Source organism: Sparus aurata, chromosome 12 (genome assembly GCF_900880675.1).
Source record: "Sparus aurata chromosome 12, fSpaAur1.1, whole genome shotgun sequence".
NCBI classification, from domain to species: Eukaryota; Metazoa; Chordata; class Actinopteri; order Spariformes; family Sparidae; genus Sparus; species Sparus aurata.
Genome location: NC_044198.1, coordinates 3,287,879 through 3,301,313, shown reverse-complemented (window position 1 = coordinate 3,301,313; position 13,435 = coordinate 3,287,879). Strand labels below are relative to the sequence as shown.

The window sequence follows — 13,435 nt, the reverse complement described above, 5'->3', positions numbered from 1 at the left end:
ATATCACACCTTATTAGTTTCATGGTTTTGTCCATTCACCCATGAAATCACAGTTTTCTTCAATGAGTCTTAAATGTCCAGTGTGTAATATATTGCATATTTAGCGGCATCTAGTGGTGAGGTTCTAGATTGCAACACACTCTCGTTCATCCCACCCTTTCTGATTACATTGGAGAAGCTTCAGAAGCTACAGTGGCCCTCATGGACAAGAAACACATTTTATAAATATGGACTCTTTCACAACAGCGTAGAGTATTTCTCCCTATTCAAGTGATGAGATAAAGATTTAGTATTTAGTTATTTAGTCTATAAAACTATACGTTATTACCCCCCAAAAATACATACAAAGAAATTATGGAGACTGTGAAAAGTAGTCACAGAATTTATCAACTTGTCTCATCAGTTTATCTGTCACACTAAGTCATTAGTTTGGCACACTCCCAGTTTTAAATATCTTAGTTATTGCTCCATGGGTTGTATCACTGCAAAAGACATGGCATAAATCAAAATAAATCTTGCTAGTGCTACGTTACCACAAGCTCTCTGAGAGGCACAAACAGAGGCTATGATGCACTAACATTTAACATACATGCCGGTATATCTTTTCAGTGAAACTAATGTACTGCTTATATACATTGTATATTATTTAGGTTGTGCAACATGAGCAGTGAGGTAAATATTAATTACAGTTGGTTGTAATCTTGAAAGTTACTCTTACCTGTCCAGCAGAAGGCAGGACACTTCAGTGCCAATCTGCAAACGTTTCTCTAACATCAGAGATTTCCATCCAAGAAAGGCAACTCCATTGTTCATAATTGTTTTATGCTGTCGCTTGTCCTGATCTCGTTTAGCTTCTTGGAGTTAGCGTTTCTTCTGCAACGTTTCACTCTCCTCTGATTTTTCTTTTACAAAAAAAGTATTATCATCCATCCTTTATCAGACTGTGGTTTCAAGGTTCTCACAGTACAGATTGGATTGATGGATAGATGAATGGATACATGCAAGCACAAGAGAAATTTTACTGTTGCAGTAGCAAATTGCACAACTCACAATAACACACAATAAAAAAAAACAGACACAGGGATGGTAAAAAGAACACAATAGTTACAAATACATACATAGATAGACCTACCATACTGCGACATTAAAAGGGGACGGATAGAATGAATAGAATAAGATATGACTATAAATCTAAAATGTGTAAAAAAAAAAAAAGGCAGTGTGGAGGAAAGACTTGAAATAACGGTCCTTTTTGCTGAATGTGCTCTGCTGCCTTATCAGCAGGTCATGGAGAGGATGTAAGGAGTGTGCACGACTGCACTTCATGAGCCCTTAATCATAGTTTTAGTTTTAAATTATTATATTTATATATTGTGTGTTATTTATTGTTTTATGTTATTGATCCTGGAGAAACGTAATCTCGTTTTTGTTGTACTACTTTGTTCGTACAACAAAATGACAATAAAGCTTTGATTGATTGATTGATTGATTGATTGTCCGTGATGGCCAGCAGCTTGTGCTTCATTCTTCTCTCCATGACCACCTCAATGTGCTCCAAAGCAGTCCTCGTTACAGAGCCAGCCTTCCTAATCATTTTGTGAAGTCTCTTAGTGTCGCTGGCCCTGATGCTACTCCCCAAACAAATAACTGGAAAGAAAATTGCCCTGGCAACAACAGATTCATAAAAGCAGGAAAGCTTAGCAGGAAGCAGCAGCCACACACTATTCTTCTTTGTGTTACATTGTGGTAATTTTTAGCTGAGTGGAAAATGCCCTCACTAGTGCCAGGTTTGTCTGTTCTGGGCTACTGTAGAAACATGGTGAAGCAACATGGCGACTTCCATGGACGGAGACCCGCTCCCTTTAGATATAAACAGCTCATTCTAAGGTCATGAAAACATAACGACTCTTATTTTCAGGTGATTATACACTGAGTAAAACATACTTGAATACATGAATATTACATATACATTTTAGCCAAGTTTGTACTGCTAGATGCCACTACATATTACACTCATATACTCTTATTAAACAGCAAGTGAAAAATTCACTAAACTGACGAATAATCAACTAAGTCTGTAAACCACTCTTTAGAAAACTTTGGATGTTGTTTGTTTCCTGAGCGTTAACAAGGAACTTTATTAATTAATTAATAAATAATTAAGGGTCATTACGTGAAAGAATTCTGCTTTGGGACCAGACTGTCATGCCAGTTGTATTGAAGTCAATGGGAGATACATTAATAAACATTAAAACCCAACATATCTATGTCGTATGACTTCCAATGTAGAGAAATGGAAAGAGCACACTTCAGAGGGTATGTTAACCACTGATTTTCCCCTCAAAGATTAACATGGCTGATATATTGTGATCAAATGAGGCAGGCCTGACTGATAAATTTTAGCTAGTTGCAGCCTGTGCCATAACGCCATAACACCATTAAAGCAAAACTCTTGCCAAAAAGCCACCAAGGCTTTATTTGGGATTGAATATGAGTCAAACCTTCGTGTAAAAGCATAATTACGACGAAAGAGGCACTTTTAAGATTTACCATAGTTTCGGTTTTGCTCGTAGCATCACCAGGGTCTCTACTCATGAACATGAGCAATGAGAACATTGTGTACACAGAGTTTATGAAAAAGAAGGTTTTTGAACTACTCACGTTAGCTGCTGCATCTCCTGCGCGTCGCCGTCATGCAGGAGAAAAAGTGTTGATCCCCGAGTGCGACCTGACAGGCACGCTTGAGGAGCGGTTCACCATTACTCTCCTGCCTGTCACTCTGTGTACACAATGTTCTCAATGCTCTTGTTCATGAGACCCTGGTGATGCTACGAGCAAAGTTTCATGTTGTGTCGAGCCTTCTTAGTGTTCTAAAAATAGCAATTTTGATGCTAGCATGTCATGCCCCTAGCTCTCCCGTTCAAAATTAACGTGCCCAAAACCGAAACTACGGTAAATCTTAAAAGTGCCTCTTTCGTCGTAATTATGCTTTTACACAAAGGTTTGACTCATATTCAATCCCAAATAAAGCCTTGGTTGCTTTTTGGCGAGACTTTCGCTTTAATTTCCACCTGCACCAGGTAAGAGCTTGGTACAGCCCCAACTGATCCTCAGGAATCCCCCAAAGATCCTCAATTAAATGAGGAGTCGTCATAAATGAAAATCTCCTTGTTCCTGCGGTCTCTGACGTAATATATTTATTTATATCTTTAACCTGTCCCCCCTTTTCCATTTCATCGAGCTGGAGTAACATTTTGTCACATGTCACTGCAGCTTAAGAAAAGTTATGGGCATTTGTTTTGATGAAATGAAACAAATACACCACTATCACTAATATAAACATGGCAGATTGATTGTCACATATAAATTTAACGGCATAGAGGGCTAAATCGAGAATGTGTTTAGATCTTGGTATTAAATCAAAACTTCAGTTTATTTTGCTTTTTTGTTTTGTTTTTTGACATTGGTTTTCCCTCTGTTTCCAGGCTCCAGGGGCGAGGAGAGCTCAGAGGAAGACCCTCCGATTGACATAACAACAGTTCAAGACATGTTGAGCAGTCACCACTATAAGTCCTTCAAGATCAGTATGATCCACAAGCTGCGCTTCACCACCGATGTCCAGCTAGGTACATACTGCTAACTGTTGGCTGTAAAACTCAGACATGTTTTCATTTTTCTCCAGCAGCCTTATTTATTTAAATTGTCTTATATTTACACTTGAACTTAGTCTCAGTGTTGCTGCTGACGTATGATTCATAAAAAATTCTAATATCTTGCTTAAGCAGGTTCTAATAATCCCATGTGTAATTTGGACACCTGTCATCTGTAAATCTCAAATCAATTTATACTGACAGCACCTACCTTGTAATTTATCCTTATTTAATACCGCACAAATTAGGGTTTATTCAGGAATAGCTATTAAGCAGAAGAGAGAATCAAAGTTTTTGAATGACAAGATCATGGCAATGGTGGAGGAGACTGAAGCCAGGCAACAGGTTTCCTGTTATCTGACTGGTCAAGTAGCAACTGCTCTCACCTGCTTACCAGAAATACACTAGACAAGCATTATTTGCGAACACTAGCTTTTACTTTTGCAAGAGAAAAAACTTTGAGGAAGATTACTTACCAGCTGTTCTAGTCCTATTTAAGAAGCTTCTTCTAAGAGCCCTTCTTAACTCACCAAATAATAATGTTAGGCAATGATATGCTAACACTTGGCCTTAAAAGTCTCAGGTCACTATTTTAGCTTGCAAGCTAACCAGGCATGCTTACATTAGCAGCATACATTGAAGCAGCTTAAGTTTTGATTAGCTCCCATTAGGAGTGTCACTATTTCAATTTTAATCATCTAGCTTGATAATTAGCTAGATGATTAAAATGGAGCAGAGTCCTGCACAGGTCTTATTTTGCAAACCCGCACCCGCCCGAACTCGCCATACTTAAAACCACATCGGACCCGTTTTCTGACAGTAGCACAAATTACATTCCGTACCCGAGCCGACCCGCTATAAATTGATACCGACGCCCGAAGGAAGATCGGACGGACGCAGTTTTTAAAAATGAAAGTAAGCCAGCGTGGGGAATGGGAAATCTGGGAGGGCACAAGCACGCATGAAGGAGCTCATATGAAATATAAATGCTTATCATTTGTGTCGCTAATAATAGCTGTTTTTAGACACAGCACCAAGCTGCCAATTTGCCCGTCCTTTTGGTGGCTCGGTCCGCAGTTTTGGTCTGCCGATTTTCCGCCTCGGAGGGTACACTTATTTCCGCCTCGCCTGCTATCTAAAAAAAAGGCAGCAATGTGCCGGCCTCTGCGTGAGGTGGGCGAAGGTGTCGACGACCTGCGCTGTTGTGCGACCCACAGCCGGGGAGTTTTAAAACCATGAAACAGCTGATCACGGCAGTCAGTCCATCATTTCATCCGCGGACATTAAGATGAGCAACTGGTCAGCTGCTGAGATCCAGGAGATGCTAGCGTCTCCTCGGTCTCTGTAGCTGTTTGGTTGTGTTAGCTTGTTGTTGTGTCGGCAAGCTAAGGACGGTCGCTACTTTCAAATTGAAAGCCACCCGCTAAGAACCGAGTTCTAAACTCCAATGGGGTGCAATGTAAAGCTCTTATTTTGAAGACAAATTCGTTGTCAACTGGTCACAGCCGAACTTCGAGCTTCACGTCACGTCACATGTTTACGCCTACCTCAGAGGTGGCTTTTGGAAAAGGAGGAATATTACGCCTCGGTTTTAGAAAGACAGGCTGGCACATTGCCGTCCTTACCTTGGAGCAGTTATGCCAGTTGCTAAGCTAACTGTTTGCGTAAACCTCGTAAGGAAGCCTTACATCTATCTATGTTTACAGACTAAGTGTCTCAGTCCTAGTTTACTCTCTTAGTCCTCTGGCTACAGGGGAGAGATTCTGCATCACCCCTCTTGCTGTGTTGTTAAAGTCCGTGTAAAGCAGAAATACATTTTTGTTATGAGTTTGTCACAGCACAAAAACGTGCGTCATTGACCACTGAGCCAAATTTGAAAGATTAAAAAAATTGCCAAGTATATAAAATTAGGTCTCAAAATCATGGAAAAACAAGCACTTCTCTCTGCTGTGAAACGCTGGGGGCGTGTCAGTTAGAGGCGCTGGAACCACGCCCACGCGCGGGAGGGGAGCCTCCTCCGTGTACTGTACAAGGATGTAACCTACAGTAACAATGGAAGCTAGCAGCATCATCGGACAGACCCAGCCCTACCTGTTTGAGCCATCAGAGCCAGAAACTGACTCTGAGTCAGACACAGATAGTGCTCAGCCTCGTTCCTCACAGTCCATGTTTTACATTACACACAAACGTAAAACCCCAGTCTACATATAATTCCTTGTCATAGCTATATTGGTGCACATGAAATATTACCTGTAGATTATCACTGTGCTGTCAGATGGACTCCACTCAGGGAATGAGGCCAAATCATGTCATGATTTAATGCAATAACATTTGCTAACATTACATGGACATGACAGGATGCATGATGTAAAATCACTTTCAGGATTTGCACCTTTAGCAAAATGCATTTAATTGCCCAAATGTACAATATTTATAACATACATAAGCACACACTTACACTTAGAGCTTAGATCTGGCCCAAAAAAAATCAAGCCCGACCCGACCGAGCTGAGCCCGTGCAGTGATGCTGGTAACGTGTTACTCTAATCTGAGCACTTTTTTCAGTGAGGAGTAATCTAACGCGGTAATATTTCCAAACCACTAATCAGATTAAAGTTACTTATTCAAATCACTGTGCGTTACTATCATTTTTGTGATTTTCTTAGTAAAAATATATATTTTTGCTTTCTTCTTGCGTCTCGGGGAGTGATGTCACGTGTGCGAGAAGTCACGTTTTCAGCACGAGGACACTCACTCATGTGTAAAACCACGCAGCGGTAAAAAACAACATGGAGGGAGGAGAGAGATGCGCCTTTTGTAGCTGTAAATAAAGTCATTATTCTGAGTTATTAAAAAAAATACACATATATGACGGGAAATATCGTCCTGACCTGGCCCGCGGTCCCGGTCGGGTCAGGGTCGGGCTCGGGCAGATAATCTAAACTCTACTTACACTCTCTGGCGGGCACGTAATGCAGGATGAGAGACCTGTTGTCAGCGGGACGGTGGCAGGCAGTCACATAATGCCGGCAGCGGAGATGAGAGCATGCGCTGTCTGCGGGATGGGAGGATGCAGGCCGGGGACGGAGAGGGTCGGTTCGGCCCCACTGACCAGCGTCAACGGACTCTGCAGATATCCAGACTTTACCTGGTGACAGTTGCTGTAACTATCGGGGGTAAAGTGGACACTGCAGAGACGGTGATGGTGGTGATTTTGAACTCCCCACAGTAACGTTAGCTCCTCTTGACAAAATCGACCCACCGTTTCCTTACGTTGTCGTCTTACTTAAATAAGCTAGCAGCGCCGTCACCCTGCACACTGTGGCATCAATGAAAGATGCACGAGCGATGTGGAGGAGACATGACTGTTTAGCTGACTGGTTGACTGGTAAGCTAGCTGCAAACTATTGTAAGAGATGCTATCCAAGATTTGAGAGTGGGCGGAAAAATCACCAAAGCTAATGCGCTGGATGTATTTATACCACTTCCGCAGCAGGGCCGGGTTTATGCAATAAGGCGGCCATGATTTCTGACCCGCCCATTAAATCCTGAACACAGAAATGTTGAAACACAGTTTGTGAGCCTAGCTCCAAAATTACATTTTAAATGGTTGAATGGCTTTTTACATGTTTTAAGTAAACACATTTATGACCTTTTTAATGTGTTTAGAAGAAAATGGCTGAATTTGCTTTACACTGACTTTAAACAGATGACATGTATGGAAGCACGGCCTCCTGAAGCTGTAAGATATAATTTGGACATTTGGGAAGACTCATTAGGATCATCATGGCAACACTCTGTGCAGACAGACGTGATGTTATGCTGCTCCTCCATGGTCGTGTTCTATAAACTATCTCAATGTAAGCCATCAGTGTAGCTGAGTCTTCTTCATCTTTCCTGAATGGTCAAGTGAGCCGAAATTCCACAAAAAATATAGGCAATACCTGTATTCCAACAGTTAGTAATGATCATGTATAAGAAGTCTGTTTCTATTCATTAACTGACCTACAACTCCTTTCTTCAGGCATTTCAGGAGAGAAAGTGGAGATTGATCCTGTCACCAATCAGAAGGCCAGTACAAAGTTTTGGATTCGACAGAAACCCATCTCTATCGACTCAGACCACCTCTGTGCCTGTGACCTTGTAGAGGAGAGAAGTCCCAGTGAGTGGAACAGTGACTTCATTTTCTCATCTGTACATGATATTCATGGTAGAAGCATCATCGCTGATGCAGTCCATTTTCTCCCTCAATTGTTTTTCTGTTTGCACACATCCACATGCTTTGATAGCACAGGTTAGAAGTAAAAAATACAAATGCTACAAACAGCAAGTTGTAATACAAAAACATAAAAACATAAATCCTCATGAACTTTAAACTCAATTATGAACCGATATGCCCTCAATGTCCATTTAGTAGCTGTTCCCATCCATATAGAAATCAGCACCCTGGTAAAGCCTTATTAGTTGGTAGAGATGGAACAAACACAGGATAGAAAAAAGTAAAGTTGTGCTGCACACTTTAAGGAGCAGTTTGTAAAATACAACAAGAATCTTTAGTTTAAAACAATCGAGAAATTAGCCTACATTATCAACAGGGATTGAAAAACAGCATTGACATTATGTCAAAAGACGTCTACATAATGTGTTGCAGAGATGTCACTGAAGTTTGCATGCTAACCAGCGAGCTGCAGCCCATCACATCTCCTTATACCACTACACTTAGGAAGGTGATAATCTAATAGCCTCTATTGTTTCACATGGGAGTATTTTCCTAACTAAACTGAAAAATCCATACACCATCTGACTTCAGATTATTCCCTTTTACTGAACAAAGACAAGTTTAATTGTCTTATTAAATCAAAAAACACTCCTTTCAAACTGATAACTTCTTACAGTAGCTGGCTTCTGCCACAGATAACTAACAAAGAACAGCAGTTGTTTGTTACTCTGGTGATATCCTTACACCTCCACCCTCCTTCACCTTTGGCGATACATTTAAATGCTGACCATATTTTTCTAATTATACTTTTAAATATTCTGTGACGGAGGGAATAAGGGTGTGCAGATACTCTTTAATCTGGTTTATTTTAGTCAGTGCTGACCTATTTGAATATTTGTGGATTGGCCCAGATCCTGATCAACTCATCTCTACTTTTAAATATCTGTGACATTTGCTGTTGCTAGTTTTAAATATGTTCAACGGGTTATTGGTACATTTGATCAGCTGACAGAGTCAATAAAGTCATAAATAGTATCACATCCTGAATATTGACTTCTTTTCAATTATATTCATATTAATTACTGTACCATGCCAGTCTGTACTATATCATTAGAGTCGCAGTCAAACGTTGAAATACACTTGTAAAGAACATGTATATCATGGCAGTCTTCAGTTCCAATGATTCCTACAGCTCTCCGTTTTCTGTGATGGAGTGAGTGGAACACAAACAACTTTGTCACAAAAGCATTCATGAGGTTTGGTTTAATAATGAATTTATTATAGGTCTTCTAAAAATGTGACCAAATCTGTCTGGATCAAAAATATACATACAGTAATTCTAATTTGGTTAAATGTCTCTCAGTCATTTTCACCTCAATTAGGTGCTTTTGATGTCTGACCATCCACAGACTCCTGGTAGTCCTGACTGAATTTTGAAACACTCCTCTTGCCAGAATCAGTAAAGTTCAGCTAAATTTGTTGGCATCATGTCACAAACTGGTTTCTTTAGCACGGTCCAGATGTTCTCCATAGGGTTCAACTCAGGACTTTGGGAAGGTCAAAACTTAAATTTTAGCCTGATTTAGCCATTCCCTTAGCACTTTTGATGTGTGTTTGGGATCATTGTCCTGTTGGAACACCCGACTGCACCCCAGAGACAATGTTGTGACAGATGATTTGGGGTTTTTCCTGAAGAATTTGGAGATAATCCTCTTCCATTATTCCGTTTATTTTCTTTAGAGCAGGCTATGACAGCAAAACAGCCCCACAGCATAACACTACCAGCACCATGCTTGAATGTAGGTTTGGCATTCTTGAGGTTAAAGGCCTCACTTCTCTCCTCTTAACATACTGCTGCTCATTGTGACCAAACAATGTCCATTGTCCATTTGATCAGCAGCATACTTCAGTCGAGCTTTAAAGGTGGGGTTAGGTTTATCAAGAGCTTCTTTCTAACACGGCAGCCTCTCAGCTCATGTTGATGTAAAACACACCTGACTGTGGACACTGACACCTGTCCTCCAGCAGCTTCTAACTCATTGCAGACTTGCTTTTTGATGGGTTTTGGTTGGCTCTTGACATCTCTGACCAGTTTTTTCTTAGCAGCAGGTGATAGTTTGTGTTTCCTTTCAGATGGTAGCAGTGACTCAACTGTGCCGTGCACTTTATGCTTACAATCAATTGTTTGGTCAGTTGATCTTTGCTCCTGTAACTGCTTTGAAATGTCTTCAAGTGTCTTTCCTGACTTGTCTTAATAATGTGCTCTTTCAGATCAATACTGAGCTCCTTAGACTTTCCCATCGTAGTGTCTGTGACTGAGTGTAATGGCTGTATCGAACAAGCCCTGTTAAAATGGGCTCAGAAAAGTCAGCAGCTGTTATCAATCAGAATCATTCAGAAGAAGTTAAGAGGCCATGCAACAAATAAAATATGATTCACAGAACTTTCTATAATCATCAAAACTGATTGTTAAAGTTACTGTATGTATATTTAGATTTGGTCCCATTTTCAGAGGACCTATAATAAATCCCTTATTGAACCAAACTTCATGAATGTTTTTGTGACAAAGTAGATTGTGTTCCACTCACTCCATCATAGAAAACTGAGAGTTGTAGAAATCATTGGAACTCAAGACTACCTTGAAAATTGACATTTTACTTCATCTCATTAAGAATTTAGTTTTCATGTCACAAAACCAATTTCTTAATGAGATGAAGTAAAATGTCAATTTTATAAATAAATACAATTTCTAAATTGAAAAGCCATTGTCCAGATGGCTTTTCTTTTGGGGGCAATTTAGAATTTATATCCTGCAGCTATGTGGGACTTGCATCTGACCTGCATTTCTTTAGTGCTTTCCAGTCTACTGACCGTCATATTCACACACTGATAGAAGGTGCAATATGCTCATCAGGAGCAATTTGGTTCAGTATCTTGCTCAAGCACACAAGGGGAATCCAACCAGCGACCTTCCGATATCTGGACACGCTGCTCTACCTCCTGAGCTACAGCCGCCCTGCAGCTGTGCACAAACAGGCTGATAGGTGCGATCAGTGAGTCTTTTCTGTTGTCTATTTCTGTCTCATTAAACATGCTTTCCCTCTGTGTCTTACAGGTCACGCTATATTTAAACTCACGTATCTAAGCAACCATGACTACAAGCCCCTCTACTTTGAGTCTGATGCTGCTACTGTCAATGAAATAGTGCTTAAGGTGAGTTATGGCTGATGTCTGTGAGTGGCCACTTTCTCTTTTCTTGGGATATATAGGATATCTAACAATTTAGACTTAGTCTGGACATGAAAAACATGTCTAGCTCATAAATACGCCTGGGCAGAGTTTGTCCATCCAAAGGTCCTGAGAGATTTCAATGTTGCAGACAATCAGGAGAAATTCCTCTTACATTATTTTATGTATTTATTTCCACCCTTTGTTTGTTAGTTTGTCAAAGTGTTTTTTCTTAATTAATAAGATAGAAAAGCTTCACACATGCATTTTAGATGAATGAGTAAGATGAATATGAATGACATGATAAAAAGAGGCATCAGTACGTGACACAGGGGTTATCTACCCAGAGATTATTGTAAACAATGTCATTCATTCATAGTAAATTATTCATTATCTTTTAATAGTTTTAAAAGTGGCAAGAGGAGTTATATTTTTGGAACACTTATAGACACATGGTTCAAAACAAACTGAAATGTCCCTCTGTCTGCTTACAACAACATAGTGGTTCAGAGTGTGACACCATGATGGAGACCATTTTGATCATTTGATGTCTTTGTTATTTTATTATATCTGTGGCGAAAGCCTAAAGCTGCATGTTTCAGATGAATATTTTTACATATATAATGTTTTATTTTGTGTGTTTGTTTTTTCAGGTCAACTATATCCTAGAGTCCCGGGCCAGCACCTCTCGGGCTGATTATTTTGCCCAGAAGCAGAGGAAACTGAGCCGCCGGACCAGCTTCAGTTTCCAGAAGGAGAAAAAGACTGGTCAGTAGACAGACTGAAGCTGCTTTGCCACCTGTCTGTCTGCACATGTACAGACAGATGCATAAACGAGGCCTGACAGTCCCATACCTACAGGCTAAAGGCTGAACAGAAGTGGAGGAAAAGAGTGACACGCAGGAAATGGACCAGGAAGACCAGGAAAGGCTCCTTATTGTTTTTCTATAAAAAGGCAAAGACTCGCTGTGGGACAGAGTTTTGGCTGACAAGTCATCGTCAGTTCTTGTTCGTTCACTGCCTCTGAATCTAAGCTCCATCCTTCAGGATGGACTTGTACAGCTTCAACCAGTCGGTTATGTATACCCAACAAACAAATCAAAGCTACATGCTAAATATTTGCTTCTGTCCTCTGTCTTTATGAGATTTAACACAATAAAATGAAAAGAAACATTTCACATTTTTAATGTACTGTACATAAACATTTTACATTCAGGAGATGAAATTATTATAATATAGAAATAAAATAGCTCAGTTTGGATTTTTGTAACATACTCCACTGCCTTGAATCCATATAGCAACTCCTTAACATCTTCTACACTCATTTGCCAGTTCATTAGGTGCATCTAGTTAAAACTAAGCAAGTCTAATACAACAGAGCTGAAGGTTAATTTATTTGTCATATTACAACACTGGTTCATACAATGAAATTAAATTGTAATCCCTTTATGCTACACAGGGATATCTATTTTATATGGTGGAGTGTTGATGAATAGGGAAGTGTCTAAATCTGAGGGAAGAAGCTGCTCTGTAGTCTGCTGGTATGGCAGCGATTACTTCTGTATCTTTTGCCAGATGGCAGCAGGGTGAACAGACTGGCTGGGATGGCTGTTGTCTTCTAGTGTTCTTGGTCTCTGTGCAGACATCTCACTTCACATTCTTACAATAAATGACCAGTTTTTGTTGAAACCATTTTTGAAAGGTGGTGAATCTTTGTTTCATTTGTCTAAATGTATTGAATTATGCTGGCATTTGTGTTCATTAGCCTAGGGCTGCAACTAATGGTTAAGTTCATCATTGAGTAATCTGTTTTTGATTGTGATTCATTTCTCAATCAAACGATTAGTTTTTCGGTCTATAAAATGTCAGTCTATCACAAAGTCCAAGATGATGTCCTCACATGTCTTGTTTTGTCCACATGCCAAAGATATTCACTTTACTGTAATAGAGGAAACCAGAAAATAGTCCAATTCAAGAAGCTGGAATCAGAGATTTTTCTTAAACTGCTCAATCTGCTGAATCAGTCATCAAAAGAGTTTTCAATGAATGTAATTGTTATCAACTAGTCCAGTAGTTGATGAATTTCAGCATCTTTAATTTAGCGTACCTCCTTGGTATGAACAGGGTAGACAACATAGTAGACAGTTTAGTTGCATCAACATCATTAAACATCATAACTTTCATGAAGGTAGGATTTAATGCAAAGCTGCTAAATAGACTAATAGGAATTAGTTTTAGAACAGCTTATCTAATAAACTGGCAACTGTGTATTCACAGTGTTGATGCAGGGTGGTTAGGAAGGGTCTTATTATGGCACATATTTTGGATTTTAAACTTG

At 39.8% G+C, this 13,435-nt stretch overlaps 1 protein-coding gene across 2 annotated transcripts in view; it reads left to right on the top strand.

Annotated features, from left to right (window-relative positions):
• Positions 1–12,789, top strand: part of mapkap1 (MAPK associated protein 1) — a 30,105-nt gene extending 17,316 nt beyond the window's left edge. For both annotated transcript variants that reach the window (XM_030435909.1, XM_030435910.1), the window contains exons 9-12: positions 3,486–3,626; positions 7,675–7,812; positions 10,985–11,082; positions 11,751–12,789. In XM_030435909.1, coding sequence (XP_030291769.1) covers positions 3,486–3,626; positions 7,675–7,812; positions 10,985–11,082; positions 11,751–11,873 — 500 coding nt within the window. In that variant the 3' untranslated portion in view covers positions 11,874–12,789. The remainder of the gene's footprint in view (positions 1–3,485; positions 3,627–7,674; positions 7,813–10,984; positions 11,083–11,750) is intronic.
• Positions 12,790–13,435: the final 646 nt, after the last annotated feature.